Genomic DNA, 18,968 nt, shown 5'->3' on the forward strand with positions numbered 1-18,968 from the left:
CCCCCCCCGGTTCAGTGGGGGGGGGGATTAGGGGCCAGGGCCCCCGAGGCTGTCTCCTTACTGCCCCCAGGCAGGATAGCGGAATGGCGGCCGTCCACTCCACTCACTGCCCAGGTAGGCCGCAGTTGCTGGATGTCGTGCCACGGGGGAGCGGTATGTTGTTTCCAGGCTTTAAAGTCGTGGCAGTACCCCAAGTTGGTATGGGGGTCTCGCTCTGTGGCTCCGGGTGCCGGGCTGAACCCGCCAAATGAGGCAAAAAGCTGACCATAGCGGGAGCTGGTCTTACACGCGTCCAGCCGGCATGGCGGCCCAGCCACGCCCCCCTACTCTGTCTTTTGATATCCTATGATTGCATTGGGATTCCAGTTAAATTCCACCACAGTAAACATGGGTGTTTTATAAAGATTAATTTATTTATGAAATACTCAGGAGTGATGATGCTTAGAATTTGCCATTAATATTAATTTCACAAAAATATGGTTAGATCTCGGTAGTGCAATTAAAGTAATATTACAAAAAGACGACGACCTCTACAGTTTGCTGTAGTGGTTATGGTGCCATGATTGTCCCCCTTTTAGTGTAAGTAGTTACACCATGTTAGAATAGTTTGACTTCTTACCTGGGGTCCTCCAAGTGCCATTCCCTACCACCACTGCAGCCAGGAGCTCTCTTCACTGAGCTGGGCTGCGCGGTAAAGGGATTAGCTCACTGGCTGAGAGCAGTCATTTAATGCACACAATAACTAGCCTTGTCATTGCAATTCCTTGCACCATGGCCACTACAGCACACTGTAGTGGTTATGGTACTTGGAGTGTCCCTTTAATTACACTGTGTCACGTTTAGTATGTCTTAACATATTAAGAACATAGTTAAAAAGAACTATTGCAGTGATACAAGGTAATCAGTTAAGGAAAATGGTAAATGGTAAGGAAATGGTAAATCTTAAATATCTAAACTTAAAAAAGAATTGATTTGGGTTAATTTGGACTAAAATGTGCAATTATTTATTATTAGCATCATAAGTATGTGCAGCACCTTAAATTAGGCTGGCACCCCCCCAAAAGATTACCATATAAACTATACTTATATAAAATACTAATTTTAAAAAAATAAGTTCAAAATATATACCTTTTTGCTTTAGTGATGAATACATAGATTTTTTTGAAAAAACATAACAATCTAACTCAAACTCATGCAAAGGTACCACTGAGACCAAAACTGGGGAAACCGAGTACATTTCAGCTCTAAATTAGAGTGACACACACCCCGCGCACGTCTAGGATTACAAATAATATACTGAAAGCCACTAGAAATGCTTCCTCTGCACCGACCATGTCATGTTAGGTCTTGTGACGCAGAAGCTCATAGGAAGCATTTAATTTTTTTTCCTATGTGAAGTGTTTAAATCGGCATCAGTTTCCATGAGGACCTTCTATCATTGAGTTGGCCATTGGCTTAGGAGCTGGAGGCGGAGCATCAGGCAACGCCGAGGGAGTATCAGCACTGGGTAATTAAAAAAAAAATAAACCTGCATGTAGGTTACTATAGCGATAGGTACCGGTTTGTATTTCTAATGCTATAGTGTTCCTTTAAACTTAGTAAATAACGCTGACAGGGTCTCTCTCTCTCTCTCTTTTTTTTTTTTTTTAACCGTTTAAGAACCAGGATTAGGGAAAGCACTTCATATCATGACTCACCTGGCTTCTCATTGGTGCTTAAGAGGTTAAGAAATTTGAGATATTTTAGTGATAAGTTAGAAGGCGTCTTTTTTTGTCTTGTCTTTGGCTGTGTAATAATCACTTACCTGTTCTGAGTAATTTAGTATTAGAAGTGGGACTTTAACCATTTTAAACATGGGGTACAGACACTAAGCCCCTCCGTTCCCCAGCGACAATGACAATGTCATAGGATCTAAAGTCTGTTTAATTCACAGCGGGGCTCTGTCTGAATCATCAGTGTGAGAAATGGTCAATCCTTGACAAATATTCTTATACTGCTCGGAATAATTAAAGGCCTGGTTTGCAAAGCTAACAATGTTCGACAGTTAAAGAGTGTTCCCGACGGTCTGTTCATTAAATACGAGCTTTAGTGAAAACTTGGTTTTGTTTAAGCCTGTCCTGGCTGTGAGGGCCGTCCGTTAGCAGAACGCATATTGTCTGCAGCTGGGATTTGGCTGTGGAGCTATATTTGGGTATAGAATTCGTGTTGGCAGGAAGCTCCCCCTAAGTGCACCTGCTTGGGGGAACTTTCAGTGTGATTGTCAATAAAGTTGGCAGTCATATTGTCAGTGCAACCGCGTCCTGTAGTCATGTTTGTCCCTGTGATGTAATTGTCTGGCACGTCTATGTCGTTTCTGGAATCACACGAGCAGTGACATCACTCTCCCTGTGTAGTGCCTAATCCACATCCAATTAATATGAGCTAACCTCAGCACTAGCTCCTGCAGCGTGCAGCCCCGGTGATGTTTAGAATGTGTGGAGATTTTAGCTGGAACATTCTATTGGTTTCCATAGTTACTGCTTCACTTTTAGAACAGCAGAACCGCACTTTATAATTTCCTCCCGGTATTGGGAGTTGACAGACGTAGCCCTTTGAGATTCCCAGTATTATGTCCCGAAGACTATGAGCAGGACCAAATCAGAATGTACCCCTGTATGTTTTGCTGCCCTACTTTCTCAAAAATCAATACATATAGAAAATTGCTAATACGATATTCTGCGTTACATAGAGCGCAGACCACGATCTAAGGAACGCACTGGCACAGTCTGGTAAGGCCTTGTGGAATTGTGAAACATAGGCCAAAAAAGTTGATTTTGAAAAATTCTCAAACTCAGTTATAGTCATAGCTTGACTATTTTAGCCTGAATTCTGTCATTTATTTTTTTGTTTAAGCACCATTTGTTGTTCAATGAATACGCCCCAGCTGATTGACCCGCAAAGAGCCTCTATATCCATAATTGTTGTGTTTGGCAAACAATTCTCAAGTAACAGGGCTTAAGTTTCCATCTTTCCTCCTCTGAGGGCTGTAATAGCACATCTAAGGTTTCATTTCTGTGTCTTACGGAGAACAAAACACATTTTTTTTGAAGGCCAGTCAAGCTGATATGGAAAAAACGACCTCATCGATTTATCACCTGGAATAAGTTACAGTTTAGAGGTCATGGCTTTAGCTCAGAACAATGGGGACACCCAGTGGTCATTATGCATATTGCATGCGCATTAGTGCCCCGATGCCATATCGTCACAAGTAGCAAATATTTGTTTGAAGCAATTCCTCTGAACAAAATTCTTGTTAATTGATACCAGAGCGAATCGATCTCACCTGTAGACCTGTAGGAATTTTTTTTGGACAAATTGCTGAAAAGTCATTTTTGCACACGTCACAAGTCCCAAGTACTATTGTTTTCAGATGCAGGCACAAATTAAAAATATTCTTGATGTTCATTGAATTGTGTTGAATCCTAATTACAAATCACAGGATGGATGGATTTCCACAACACCAATTGGCACAGTACGTAACATTCAGTCACAACAGGAAAGTTCAGCTTAGAAAAGCTATGCATTTAAAATGTCACCGTCAAAGTGATGGGTTTTAAATGTTGATTAATGTAGTTTGAGCAATGCTAAAATAACGTTACATCTGAAAAATGTCCGCATCATTACAGCAAAGTTCATAACGGTACCTTTTTTTTTTTTTTTTTTTTTTTTATAATTCTTTATTTTTATTGATGCATTGAGAAAGATACAATCATACAATCGGTATCAGTATACATTGGTTCTCAGAAGTCGTTCTGTTGTTTCAATATCACAAGTAATACACATTTAGGTTTACAGAGAATACAGTAATTGCAGCGTTTCCAATGTGTTGGCGATTGTGCATCAGTTTCGTATCTTAACGGGTGGGGGTGAACTCGGTGGTTACGTCGAGGGGTCTAGTCAGTTGAGGGGGGGGTGAGGTAATGTTAGAGTCTGGGGTCTCCTGGTGTTTTGAGTGTCTGTCTGTTCGGTCTGATTGTGGGTTGTTGTTCTAGGTTTTCTTTGGATTTGTGGGGGCGTCTAGTCTATAGACGTAGTCTGTCGTGGGTTCTTGGTCTGTGCTGTTGCGGTCATCGGTGCGTTGTGTGTGCTGGCTGGTGGCTGCCGGCCGCGAGGCCTTTGACGATGGTATTGGGAGTTCTGGTATATGGGTAGGGTGGGGGGCTGGGGTGTGGGTGGAGGGAAGCGGGTAGGCGGGGGGGTAAAGAGGTGGTTAGAGAGAGAGAGAAAAAAAAAAGGAAAGGGGAAAGGGGGAGAGGGGTGTTCCCCAATCGGGGGTCGGTGGTGTTTAGTACTTGTCTACTGGTGTGGTGCGCCTATTGTCGAGTGAGAAGGGTTTTGTCCTGTTATGCAGAAATTGGAAATTCATAGAACCATGGGTCCCATATTTTGTGGAATTGTGTAGTCGTGTCATGCACCATCGCGGCATAACGGTACCTTTTTAAATGCCAACATAAGGGTTAATGTATATAGCAGTGCTCCTCAACCCTCTCCTCAAGGCACACCTGACAGTCCTGGATTTAGGGATTACCTGGGTGTGTCTAAGGTGTTTAGAAAAAAAAACGGAAAAAAAAACACATAAGAGCAGGCTTCCCCAAGGAGTTGTAGTTCAGCAACATCTGGAGGGCCGGAGTTTGGGAAAGCCTGATTTAGAGTCAAAGGTGTTTCTAGTTTTTTTTTTTTTCAAACACCTTAGACACACCTGGGTAATCCCTAAATCCTGGACTAGTAGGTGTGCCTTGAGGAGCACTGGCGTATAGTGTAGCAACAAACATTTAAGATGCAGTGGACTGTATATAGTCAAGTAACTTCATGGCCAAACAATTCACACGTCTAGAATGAACGCAAGCACACCCTAAATTTCCCTAATCCCACTGCTGTCCAGCAAAAGTAGTGGGGGGCCAGGGCCCTTCCTTCCCCTTTGATAAGGTGGTATAGGAGGGACAGTTATTCTAAAGCTTTTTTCTGCCCTCTCAAACTTTTAGTCCAGGAGCAATAAGGGAAGAAATATATTTTATTGATCATATTGACCCTCACTTAGCTTATTGCGAAGATGGAAGCTAAATTTACCCCGTTTCCACTAGACAGGTTTCCTATTAGAGTCCAGCAATATTTGCAGGTCTGATGTTTGGCATCCTCACACTCCGCATGGAGACGCCAAACGCTCACGATAGGAAACAACAGCAAATGCTGGCTGACGCACTTGTGCAGTAGGCCCCCTCCCCTTTGCTTCTCTTTTGAGAAACATTGGATTGGCTGAGATCACCAGTAATGATGATCTCAGCCAGGGGCCGAGCAGTTACTACAGTAAGACCAGCATGGCGAGGGATGAAATTTACTTAAACCTAGTTATTTTCATTGGAAGAGGGGCCCTAATTCTACACAAAGGAGAAACAACCTCTAATGTTAGAAATACAAGCATAAATAACTAGCAGGACTCTTACAGTGCGAAATAACAGAAATTCAAAGGGAAATAAAAATGAATTTATTAAACCGAGATAGCTGAGCTGAATATATAGCCAGCTGGATATATTTTCCAGTTTGGGTATTTTGCCCCCCCAAATTTGGATTCACTTTGCATTTACAACACATTCAAGACAATGCACACTTTAGTGAAAAGCCATGGAAGGGTTAACTTAGTTTTTAAAATAAAATGATTACAGAGAATGGCTGGTTTAATTTTGGATGGATTAAGATGTCCGTATTTGCATATGTTCTGCAGCTGACAAACTCGACAAGCGCGTTACTCATGTCTAATGATATTCTGATGCAAATGTCCTACCATGTTGCACGAGCCCAATTCAAATTTGAGGCAGCAGAATATACAGACAGGCCTTGAGAATACACATCACACACGGGTACAATTTTATGAACATGAGCACGTACATTATCTGTCATTTGGAAGTAAATGGAAGATTCAAATATTGTATTTACAGTTTGGGGAAACAAAAAACAATATAATCATACACAGCGATCCGATAAAGTTACATGTATCATGTCAAATGTCACTTTAAGCAGGGAAACATTTTAGACCTGCTCACTTCGCTAGAATAAAAAGCGATTTCTTGCTAAATAAAATGTCCTTGGTGTGTACCTGCAATACACCGTTTACATTCTCATGGTGAGCTGTACAGCAGACGGTACCACGGCCGTCTGTGCATGTCAGTTTGTCCGTCAGTGTGCATGTCAGTTTGTCTGTCAGTATGTCTGTCAGTGTGTAAAAATGTAAACTTTGCATGTGTGTCAGTATGTCTGTGTATGTCTGTGTATGTGTGTGAGTAATTCTTGCTCAGGGCCAAATCAATTTTAAAGACGGCCCTGGACGGCACAAACCAATATGTAGAACGGATTGAAAATAAATGTATGCATCTCCAGGTTCACCTCGGAATCAAGCAATTTGGTGATTTATAGGTAGGAGGAGAATACAAATCTGTATTAATTATACTATAGTTCCCTGGGGTCCCCTTCTGCCTCGCAATCTCCCCCTTGGCACATAAAAGGTTAAAAAAAAAGTCAGCCGCGAGCGCATTAGGCCGTTCCCATATTATATGCATATATACAATACATGGGGAAACACATATAGAATAATATACATGTAAAGGATTTTGGTATATGTGGGGGAAATGTCTATGACATTGTTTTCTTATCTGGAATTTATTTGGTAAATTATTTTTTAAAAACACAACCAAAATATTAATTTTTGCTTCCAATAACCCCTTCACACTGGCACTTATGTATACATGACAGCCAGGCTATACACCTTTACCCCGCAATCTTGTATAAACGATTAGCGTAATTGCAATTTAAATTTGTTTATTGCAAATTATGCCATAACTACAGTCAGACGGCTCACAACGGAGCAGCACAGGATGCCGCAAAAATGCAAGCCTCTGAAGATGAATACAGAGACCAGTTTTCTGTATCTAATGCTGCAAGCCCGCCTTTCAATATATGTACAGCTTGTTATACACACACAAGGCAACCCCTACTTTATTTTCACTAATGCTATTATTTGGGGCCTCATGTATGAGTTTCGCCTAAGGCCTCGCAAAGTCTAGAGCCGCCCCTGTGGCTGACTATAGTGTCCCTTTAAGATTTTTAATATTATATTTACTTATCCCTATGTTTAACAAACACTGATTTGTGAGATGTGAAAAATAACATTTAATATAGAAATCCACACCTTTTTATTTTGCAACTGGGCGCCTCCATCTTAGCTCTCTGTCAATCTGTTATAAGCTCGATCCTTAACCCCTGGCAGTCGGTATAGAGAACACATACACAGAGTTATTTACAAATGTGAAAACTGTTCTAAATTCAATGATAATCCAAACTTAAATGGACACTATAGTCACCTGAACAACTTTAGCTTAATGAAGCAGTTTTGGTGTATAGAACATGCCCCTGCAGCCTCACTGCTCAATCCTCTGCCATTTAGGAGTTTGTTTATGAACCCTAGTCACACCTCCTTGCATGTGACTTGCACAGCCTTCCATAAACACTTCCTGTAAAGAGAGCCCTATTTAGGCTTTCTTTATTGCAAGTTCTGTTTAATTGAGATTTTCTTATCCCCTGCTATGTTAATAGCTTGCTAGACCCTGCAAGAGCCTCCTGTATGTGATTAAAGTTCAATTTAGAGATTGAGATACAATTATTTAAGGTAAATTACATCTGTTTGAAAGTGAAACCAGGGGAGGTGTGGCTAGGGCTGCACAAACAGAAACAACGTGATTTAACTCCTAAATGACAGTAAATTGAGCAGTGAAATTGCAGGGGAATGATATACACTAAAACTGCTTTATTTAGCTAAAGTAATTTAGGTGACTATAGTGTTCCTTTAATTTTTCAAGTTTTAGCTGAACTGGAAACAAAGCTTACTTTTCAATTCGTCTATTTCGGCCTTAAATCTGAAACTCACTTTGAATTCTCAAACGTTCCCAGTTTAGTAAATAACTCTGACAGAGAAGAGGATAATTAAACAATGATTACATTTCTCCACCTCGTTTGCAATGTTTGCCCTGAACTTGCCTTGTCTGTACTGGATTATGCTTTCATTTGTTAAATCTTTAAAATACCTTTCAAATAAAACAAAGCATCGCGTGATGAAAGGTTAGCACTAATTATGGGTGATTTTCGAAGTTTTATTCTATGGTTTAAATTTCACACAAGTGACATCTCCTGTTTAATTGTTCAAAATCTCCCTCCCATTCATACTCTAAATCTAGTAATACAAGTTCCCCATACAACTTCCAGATCCTAATCTGACTCTTGTAGGAAAGAAGAAAGTATAGGAGAGAACTTCAAAGTTCCAAAGGAAGAACACGTCTTTACACCCAACCGAAATGTATAAAACAATAACAATGGATGCACAGATCAAATAATGCTTTGTTCTATGTCATGGGAACGTAAAGCACTCTATGTCATGGGAACTTAAAACTTAAAATAGTACAGTGTAACTTCTCTTATTTTGGACAGCTTTTGTCTTCTATACATTTAGTGCATTTTTGAAAGTGGATGTGGACATTAGAGAAAATTATGTTATGTCAGAAAAACAAAATGAAAAAAAAGATATTGTCTATTATAAGAGCCAGATGATCCCCCATGCTCCATATAGTATAGAAAGTATTTCCAACATCCTGACTGCTTACTATCCTCAACTGTATGAGCTAAATTGTGTTCATTAGATTAATGTCTTGTGTCAAAGTCCAGACAATGTCAGGCAGGACCACAGAGCACAGACAAAAGGATATTATAAAAGTATATCTCAAAGCCAACAAACGGGAGTCACCTAAAGGGACAGTTTGGATGCAACAAGACAAGGATAGTGTTGGACCTAGGCTCAACAACAGCACAGGGATGAAAGATCAAATACAAACTGGTTAGATCAGACTAAAGTCAAAATGGACATTCACAGAATCAAAGGAAGTTTTAGAACAATCAGCTGATGAGGTTAACGTGGTATCCTACTAACAACACTCCTAATTTGGTTAGGACAGTGGACCATGGGTAAAAACAGCTGGTAATTGTCTCTGTAGTCCAGCGTCTTCTGTTATACCAAGTTGGCTGGCCAGGGCATCAGCAACTGTCTCCCCATTTGTTCACCCCTTTGATGCAATTTTAAACTAAGAGATAATTCTTAAATTATCACACAACTGGCAAGGGAGCCAACAGAAATATGTATCAGGTATCTAAAATTTGCCATTTTCCTCATTTCTCTAATTTACACAACATTTTAGCAGTGATTTGAAACTCGCAAGATGTTTATTCACTGAATTGCAGTGTCCTAAAATCCAACAACAACATTAAAGGGACACTCCAGGCACCCAGACCACTTCTGCCCATTGGAGCAGTATGGGTGCCAACTCCCACTACTCTTAACCCTGCAAGTGTAATTATTGCAGTTTTTTATAAACTGCAATAATTTCCTTGCAGGGTTAACTCCACCTCTAGTGGCTGTCTACTAGACAGCCACTAGAGGGCACTTCCTGGTTATGTGAGGACCTCCAGCATTGCTCATTTCCCCATAGGAAAGCATTGAAATGCATTTTCAATGCTTTCCTATGGGGAGCGCTAATGCTCATGAGCATTAGGTCTCCCCGGCCGGTGAGCGGGATCAGTCTCGCCCACCGGCCAACGCAATGCAGAGGAGGAGCGGCGGCGGAGGAGGAAGCAGCGACGAGGGACATCGTCGCTGCCTCAGGTAAGTTACTGAAGGGGTTTTCACCCCTTTAGCAACCGGGGATTGGGGGGGTGGAGGGAGAGGGGACCTGCAGTGCCAGGAAAACAGATTGTTTTCCTGGCACTGGAGTTCCCCTTTAACTAAAATTAGTTAAAACCTGTAACAGCATTGGCTATTTAAGACTCAGTTTGCAATTCGGATCTTCATTTATAGTTTACGTTTTTTTTTTACTTAAGTGTGAATTTTCAGGAATATGAAATGAATTTCCAATTTTGGTCCAAAATAGCAGAACTGTAAAAACCTTTTAAGTCAGCTGTCTTTACAATTGATCTATTTTTGTCTAAAAATTTAAATTTTTAAGAATTAACACTCTAGTAAACAACCTTTTGCGCTCCTATGTATTTGGCATAAATTGCCCAGGGGTGGATCTGGGGGGTCAACTGGGCAGGTGTCCTTGAGATAGCTCCAGCAGGTACCAAGAAAAAATATAAAAACATTTATATCTTCTTCCCCCTATGTACTTTAGTAGCGTGGCCAAGCGGCATTGAAATGACAGTCCTGAGATCAGTCATGCTATCTCAGGACACTGCACTGGGGCACCGGTTGCGAAAAGTGATTTTTTAAGGTTACTTTTTGTTTTTTTTTGTCAGTGGCCCACCCAAATTCCAATCCCGGATCCGCCCCTAAAATCGCCTTTATGTTATGTAGATGATGTGCATTAGGGTGAGTATGATACATGTAGATGTTATGTATTAGTGCGAGAATGATAGATACGAACAGATATACATACATACATACATACACGAAATATGCTGAATTAACAAGACTCCATATTTTGAATTAAGCAATACACAGTTCATTCCCAACAAACTTTTCTCTTTATTTTGTCCAACTTCTCTTTTCGGACATGATTTCCCTGTGTGTACAATTTGACACGGACATATTGCTAAAGACATATGTTATACAATTCATCCCTTTTAATAAAAAACAAATAGAGGCAAACAAGAATAAAAAAATATATAAATTAAATCTAAAACGCATTGATACTTGGTACCACTGCAACAGTGAGGACTATAGTCACTGGTTTAAAAGAAACAAGAGATTCACTATCAATCTCGATTGTCGACGTGCAATAAATTTAGGGAGTTTTGAGTACATTATACTGGGATCTCTGAATCTATATATTTACATGCGTTCATATAAGCTCCAAAGTAGTTGCCTTTTATCGTCTTGATGCATGAAATTCCAGATTTTCCACATTTGCGAAAAAGATAAAACATTCCATATCTTCTGAAGGACGAAAGGAAACTTGGAGAGATATTTTGTATCAAAGTTTGGAATGTGAGATTTTCACTGAGTGGTAAAGTTAATGACAAACAAGACATATAAAAAAAAAATCACAAAAAAGTCAGTTTGGTAATAATTAAGAAATAAACGTTATATGTAAATGGTCAAGAGAACCACTGTTCGTTGTAAAAAAGGCCATCATGTTTGAAGGAGTAAACAAGTCATGAAGTCTCATGGTGGGCAGGCTTTGCTTTTCAAACATGTTTCTCTTCTGAATCTGAAACCAAGAGAATATAATATTAAAAAACTATGATACACCAATCTTCCCAAACCTGTGAACATCTGCTGACAAAAAAAACTCCACCACCCTCTGAGGATTTTACTGTCCATTTATTAAATTCCTGCCAATGAACAGGCCCCAGGGAGAGTGCGCAGCTTAGCGGACAGGGGCACATGTATAAGTGTGGGATGGATGATGCATGATTGGCTATATGCTACATGTGGGAGTGTGAGATGTGAGGAAGTGGGTGGTGACAGATCAGACTGACCTCAGTGCCACTTAGAAGCCGGGCCAGCAACAAGTTTCCCGCCCACCCTCCCTTTGCTGCTTTTGGCCCAGGGGGTTGTCACAGCGAGGCGGGGGTGTGTCCTTGCCAAATAAGGGATGGTTTGGTAGATTAGATGAAAAAGGGGGATAATGGCCGGTGAACCTGGAGGAGGTACCAGGTTGGACGTGTCCCCACTGGGTTGTAAGTCGACCAGTGGGGAGCATTATGGTTGGGCCCCACCGAGTTGGTGGGGAGCCCTGAAAAGGAAGATGTTTTTATTATGCCGAGGCGGGGAGGTGAGAGCCTTGGGGAAGTTAGATTGGCAAGGACGGTTTCTTTGGTTACTGTATGACTATATGCAAATTGTTTGTTAATTTATGATATTTATTATTTCGTTATATGTTAAAGGAGTTATACAGTATTTGGTTGTGTTAATAAATGCTGTGGCCTGTTTTCTCCAAGAAGTTGTCTGTCGTTATTTGAAGGGGTAAGTTATGGTTTTTATGGGGGGTGAAGGGAATGCTATCCAATGCCCACTACGTACATACATGTCCAGCAAGGCAAATTTGATCATTTTAGCAGCACACAAGAATATCTATATATCGGCTTAAATAAGCAAAGATTCTGAAAACCTCACATATATATTGCAGGTCATAAAGAGTACCCTAAAGGGCACCTGTTGTGCTCCATGCAACTTGTGGTCATTCTCAGCCTATCTATTTCATTCATAGAATCATGGGAGTTGTAGTTCAGCAACAACTGGAGGGAAGGAGTTTGGGGAAGCCTGATATAATGTACTAGCAGTTTTGCTAGTAAATATGTAGCACACCGAGGCATTGACTGACAAAGGGAGAGCAGAAGAGCAGAAGATCTCCCACAAAAGGTCCCGCTGCTCTCCACCCATAGCCTCGCGTAGCGCATGCACTGTGGTTGCTATGGAGACTCCCTAGCCAGTGCTAGTAGAGGAACGAGTGACGTGACGTTACTGTGTTTCGATGCCAGCATGCAAACATAACTGACAAGATTAGCTCTGCAACCTTACGAGGTATGCATGTTCCGGTGCATATATATATTTTTATCCTTTATGTTTTTTCTCTTTCACTTACCCTATTGTAAAACAGGAGGTGGCTTTGCTGTTTTCACCATTTCGCTCTCTGACAGGACACCCACTATCCAAGAGAGGGCTTTTGTGCAGTATTCAAGCTAAAGGAAATGAAGAAATCCATAAGAATAAAAAGATTTTTGAAAACATACACTTGGAAAATACATTTATTTATCGTCAATACCTCCTTTAATGTGGATAAAGTCAGTCCTGTAATGTCTGGCTACCAATGAAAGGGTTAATGCAGTTCGTAGCGTTCCTTTCGCTGACCTTTTCCCTAAATAAACACATCCGGCTATTGTTCGAGATGTTAACGCACCTCCCTATGTTAATAATCAGGCTTCCATTATTCTGCACTTTGACAAAGATATTGTGTCTGTGTGAACATCTTTCTAAACACTCCCTTAATTTGAAACCTACTTCGATCAGAGTGATGAGTGTTGAAATCCATCAGTTATAACTATTTTGGGGCCAGAGTACAAACTAAAACATGAATCACTCCCATATGTTTCAGCTCTTTTGAGCTCCATTTTTAATTTTGTTAACGTTCTTTATTATCAAGTGTTTAGAAAGATGCTTATTATCATTTAATAGATAATAGATAAAAAAAATCACCACTTCCTGTCCCCTCTCTCTTTCTTTTTTTTTTGCCTGATTTGTTGGTTTGTTTGTTTATTTTTATTATTCTGCCTTTTTTTTCCCTTGTGCTTTTTTTCTCTCTCTCTCACTTTGTTTGTTTTTGTTTTTTATGTATTTCAATTTCATTTTTTTTGTCCTCCTCTTTCCCTCGTGTACGTTCTCTACTTCCTCTTCCTCTCAGGCTTATTCACTAAATTTCAAACTTAGGTAAATTAAATCCAAATGGCAAAAAGATATGCCAAAATTGCCATGATGCTACTACGTATCACAAGAAATACAAAGAATAGGTTGCGCAACAATAAACCCCAACACACAATAAAGTATACTTAATCACAGAAAATTTTGGGTGGTAAACCTCTGATAACTCTGTAAAGCAAAAAGGTTCACATAGCATAATATTGTTTTAGCTTCTAGTAATGAATCATAGAGGTAATGTGTCACTCACAATTTCCAGAGCCACATATAGCAGGCTCTGGCTATGTTGGCATGTAGATAGTACAGCTGCTTTTGGTATTAACTTTAAGTCCTGATACATTACATATAGTACACTCAGAGTCTATTTATTGATTCTGTGGGAGAAGAAGTACCAGGGTTGGAAACTGATATTAAAAGGAGCTGTACTATCCACATGCCAACAGCCTACCTAGAGCCTAGAGCCTATGCTATGTGAACATTTTTGAGTTATAGACTTATCAGAGGTTTGCCACCATGAATTATCAGTATACTTCTAACTAACTGTGTGTTTGTGTTTATTTTTTGTGCACTCTATTCTTTGTACTTCTTGTGATATTATAGGAACACTATAGAGTCAGGAACACGAACATGTATTCCTGACCCTATAGTGTTAAAATTCTATCTAGCCCCCCCTTGCCTTCCCTAAATAAAAATAGTAAAATCTTACTTTTGTTCAAGTCTGCAGCTGCTGTTTCTGCCCCTAATCTGCCTGCTTGTCTGACATCATCAGAAATGTTGTTCTGAGCAAGGCACAATGCTTTCCCATATTATTTGCTGAGCTTGTCAAGGAGGCAGATCAGGCACAGAGTCAAACACAGCCACAGCCCAATCAGCATCCTATCATAGAGATATATTGCATCTCTATGAGGAAAGTTTAGTGTCTCCATGTGGAGTGTGGAGACACTGAATGGCAGTGCTGCGCACTGTGCAGCACTGCCCCAGGAAGCACATCTAGTAGCCATGTGAGGAGTGGCCAGTGAAGTTATCCCTGTTAACTGTAATGTAAATACTGCATTTTCTCTGAAAAAAAGCAGTGTTTACAGCAAAAAGCCTGAAGGTAATGAATCTACTCACCAGAACAAATTCAATAAGCTGTAGTTGTTCTGGTGACTATAGTGTCCCTTTATTGTGTATTGTGTCCTGTGAGTGGTTATAGACACTAGGGTAGATGCACTTACACTTGGTTATCAGCGCCAATACACACATATTATATTGTTATCTTTGTTTTTTTATGCCTATTATGCTGCTACTACTGCTCAGTTGGAGGATTTTTCCAGATGAACTATTTTTTTTTGCTTCACTTTTTCCATTCAGATTCACTTCTGGAATATTTGGAGTTTAGAAGAAAACCATATCCGTTTCTTTCCAACATTCTCCCTTTGTGGTTTTTATCCCTCTCTCACAGTTTGAAGCCCATTTCCATTTATGTTTTTGTATTCCTCCCTCGTTCTCCTCTGTTGTTGTTTTACTTGCCCCATTGTATTTTCGTGTTCCTCTGTTTCTCCCTTCTTCCTGCCCCCTATACTCATTTCCTTTTTTATACCACTTATTCTCTTTCTGTATGATTTGTCCTCTCTGTGTGTTCTCTTTTGCCTCGGATAGCTTTTGGGCATTTCCAGAACTTTAAAGGACCACTAAAGTCACCCAGACTACTTCAGCTCAATGAAGTGGTCTGGGTGCCAGGTCCCCCAGGTTTTAACCCTTCAGATGTAAACATAGCAGTTTCAGAGAAACTTGCATGGTTCATCCAGAGTTTACAGTCTTCCTGACAGCCGCTAAAGGCGCTTCCCCGACGCTCAATGTGAAAATCGCATTGAGCACGCAGAACGTCCATAGTAAAGCATTAAGTAATGAACTCCACTTGGGAGCTGACGCCAGAGGGGGAGGAGAGGTCACCAGCGCCGAGGAAGCTGGCGCTGGATAAAGGTAAGTGGCTGAAGGGGTGTTAACCCCTTCAGCCCAGCGGGAGGGGGACCTTGAGGGTGGGGGACGGACCTAAGGATTATATAGTGCCAGGAAAACGAGTTTGTTTTCCTGACACTATGGTGGTCCTTTAAGGCAAACAAGACAAAATGTTACTGCAGTCTGCCAGAAAGTTCATCTTCTTTCTTTACGAAATGATAACTAACGTGAAGAGTTTATTATTATTATTATTTTATTATTTATATAGCGCCAACAAGTTCCGTAGCGCTGTACAATGGGTGGACTAACAGACACATAATTGAGATCAGACCATTGGACGTACAGGAACAGAGGGGGTTGAGGGCCCTGCTCAATGAGTGTACATGCTAGAGGGAGTGGGGTATAGTGACACAAAGGGTTAGAGTAGGGGGATTAAATAGTTTGTTAGAGAAGGGTTTATTGAGTGCTTGGTAGGTCATTTTTGACAGTTGCAGGAAAGGAGTCATGGGGTGGGGGATGAGAAGCCTGCTGACGGTTTAATTGATAGGCTTTAATAAAGAAGTGAGTTTTCAAAGATTTTTTTAAGGAGTGGAGGCTGGGTGAAAGTCTGATTGAGGAGGGAAGGGAGTTCCATAGAATAGGTGCAGCCCTGGAGAAGTCTTGAAGGCGAGCGTCAGAGGTGGGGATCCGGGCAGAGGATAGGCGTAGGTCTTGGGCTGAGCGCAGGGGTCTCGATGGGACATACTTGTGTATGAGGGAGGATAGGTATTTTTATCATAATAAAGCGTCCGTCTCGTTTTTACAGATCTAGCTGTCCTGCCTGCTGGTGGCACATGTTAATCTGACAAATGCCCAAAACGGATTTTCAGACTGTGCACAAGTTGTGGGAGATCAGAAGCCAATCAGTTTTACTTATTCGATAACACATGTTTTTTAAAGGACCACTATAGTGCCAGGAAAACATACTCGTTTTCCTGGCACAATAGTGCCCTGAGGGTGCCCCCACCCTCAGGGACCCCCTCCCGCCGGGCTCTGGGGAGAGGAAAGGGGTTAAAACTTACCTTTCTCCAGCGGTGAGCGGAGAGCTCTCCTCCTCCGATCCTCCTCCTCTCCTCCCATTCGGCTGAATGCACACGCGCGGCAAGAGCTGCGCGCGCATTCAGCCGGTCTCATAGGAAAGCATTATCAATGCTTTCCTATGGACGCTTGCGTGCTCTCACTGTGATTTTCACAGTGAGAATCACGCAAGCGCCTCTAGCGGCTGTCAATGAGACAGCCACTAGAGGCTTTGAGGGCTGGATTAACCCATTTATAAACATAGCAGTTTCTCTGAAACTGCTATGTTTATAAAAAAAATGGGTTAACCCTAGCTGGACCTGGCACCCAGACCACGTCATTAAGCTGAAGTGGTCTGGGTGCCTATAGTGGTCCTTTAATACTTGAAATAGCTTTCAGGTAAAAGCAGATAAGGTGAATCCAAAAAAAGCCAGGTGTGCTTTCAAAAGTAATATAAAGCTTCCCTATGCAGTTACACATTGCCCAGCCCAACTGTATTCTGGGATCTGTAGTACCTCATGTTCCAACGATTTCAACCTTCTGTCGTGTTCTTTTATTTCGCTAAGATTCTTTAAAGCTATATCCACCCTACAAAGACAGCAAAATATTACATGAATCAGCAAATTTACTTGTTACTATAGCGGTTTCTATACAGACCTGTTAAGTATAGCATAATTGTGTACGTAGTGAATATACCTGCATTTAGTATTCACGTCATTAAAAATGTACAGAAAGTGTATTTTTAGCCTTGATGACAATGCCATTTGTGGTTTAGAAATAATAATAATAACAAAGTATTTAACCAGGAAAGGTACATTCAGATTACTCTGGTTTTATGTACATCCTAGGGATGTTACCTTAGCCCAACATCCAGGGGTTGTTACTATTACCCAATTTAATGGTACTCATTTTAACTACCTCGGAAGGATGAAAGGCTGAGTCAACCCTGCCGGGATTTAAACCTGCAACCCAAGGGTTGAACAGATTCTACTGATGATGCATTAGTCACTGAGCTATCTCACCAGCCTAAACAAGGAAATTAGACTTCTTTTAAATTATAAATAATGATAGTACTGCATTTTTGTTCAGTTACTGACATTTTCAGGGTTATTTACTTAAGTGAGAATTGTTGGCAATTTAACCCCTTAAGGACACATGACATGTGTGACATGTCATGATTCCCTTTTATTCCAGAAGTTTGGTCCTTAAGGGGTTAAAGTGAATTTCAAATTGAAGGCCAAAGTAGACGTGTAAAAGACTTAATAAATAAATGACTTTTAGAAATAAGTCTGACATTGCTTCTTTAAAGATCTGTGTGTACCCCTATAATTAGCAATATTCATGGAACGTTACCTCTTTGAAGGTTTCAACATAAACATAAATGATTCCAATTATACTAATTCACGCTGATGAGACTTTCTATTCGGCTGGAGCGACTAGACATTGGGTGATATCTACACATTTTCTTACTTTCTCCTTGGACCCTTTTTTTCTGTACCTGGTCCCTACAGTTTGTCTTTTATTGCCATAATATAAGCAGCATGTTTACATAGTATCAGTTAAAGAAAGACCTGAGTGCATCAGGTCCAACCTAGCAAACATTCCTGTTGCTGCTGTTGATCCAAAATTAAATGTTGAGGTCAAGTTTGATTTTCTTTTCATTAAATTTGGTTAACATTTTACTCACTGGATAAGTCTATTTTGAGCATCTCCTGGCATTTCATGCTCCTTTTATTGAATTCAATGTGTCTATGAATAGATGAGCACCTTGTTAAACCAAGATCTCGAGCCCTTACTTTTGTGAGGTGCGGCGCAGGCGTTCTGTGTCGCTGTCCCGTTTCTGCTTGGCAAGATCTACTAGGTAGTTCTCCTTCTGCACAGCTTCCCAGGTGAGCATCCGACTATCTAAAGGCTCCTTCAGCTCCAACACTATGGACAGAAAATTAAATAGATATGTTAGTGGAAGCTGCTGATTTCATACACACTGGCTTTTCTAAATTTCAGAGTACTTTAAGACGCCTTGACTTAGCTCAACAAGTGACAAAGTCAGTTTCACACATTTTGCATCCAGTAAGGTCAGGGGGTGGATCCAGAACCCAATCCCGGGAGTGTCACTGGGCGTTTGAAATTATATATATATATATACAGGTGGTCCTCACTTTACGATCTATCTGTATTACGATGGCTTGATTTTATGACCAGCTCTCTAGGCTGGGGATTCAAGGGATTCCCCACGTTAGAGAGCTGGTCTATGTTTGGGGAATTTTCCCCGAACATAGATTAGAGGGATTCCCTGCTCTGGTGCGTATGTCTAAGTTCGGGTAAGTTTTCCGAACATAGACCTGCACGCATCCTCACTTACCGACCAATTTGTTTTTTACGACCGGGTCGTAACAATGGAACCGGTCAGTAAGTCAGGAGTATCTGTAAATATATAATAATAAAAAAATATATATATTCTGATAGGGTCACTGGGGCAGGTTGA

At 40.8% G+C, this 18,968-nt stretch overlaps 1 protein-coding gene across 1 annotated transcript in view; it reads right to left on the bottom strand.

The window, feature by feature from the left end:
• Window positions 1-10,574: 10,574 nt before the first annotated feature.
• Window positions 10,575-18,968, bottom strand: part of LOC134578161 (transient receptor potential cation channel subfamily M member 4-like) — a 76,942-nt gene continuing 68,548 nt past the window's right edge. The window contains exons 22-25 of the mRNA XM_063437165.1: window positions 18,280-18,412; window positions 16,999-17,071; window positions 12,657-12,753; window positions 10,575-11,279 (exon numbers count right to left, since the gene is read on the bottom strand). Coding sequence (XP_063293235.1) covers window positions 12,658-12,753; window positions 16,999-17,071; window positions 18,280-18,412 — 302 coding nt within the window. The 3' untranslated portion in view covers window positions 10,575-11,279; window position 12,657. The remainder of the gene's footprint in view (window positions 11,280-12,656; window positions 12,754-16,998; window positions 17,072-18,279; window positions 18,413-18,968) is intronic.

The sequence above is a fragment of the Pelobates fuscus genome, chromosome 11 (assembly GCF_036172605.1).
Source record: "Pelobates fuscus isolate aPelFus1 chromosome 11, aPelFus1.pri, whole genome shotgun sequence".
NCBI lineage: Eukaryota > Metazoa > Chordata > Amphibia > Anura > Pelobatidae > Pelobates > Pelobates fuscus.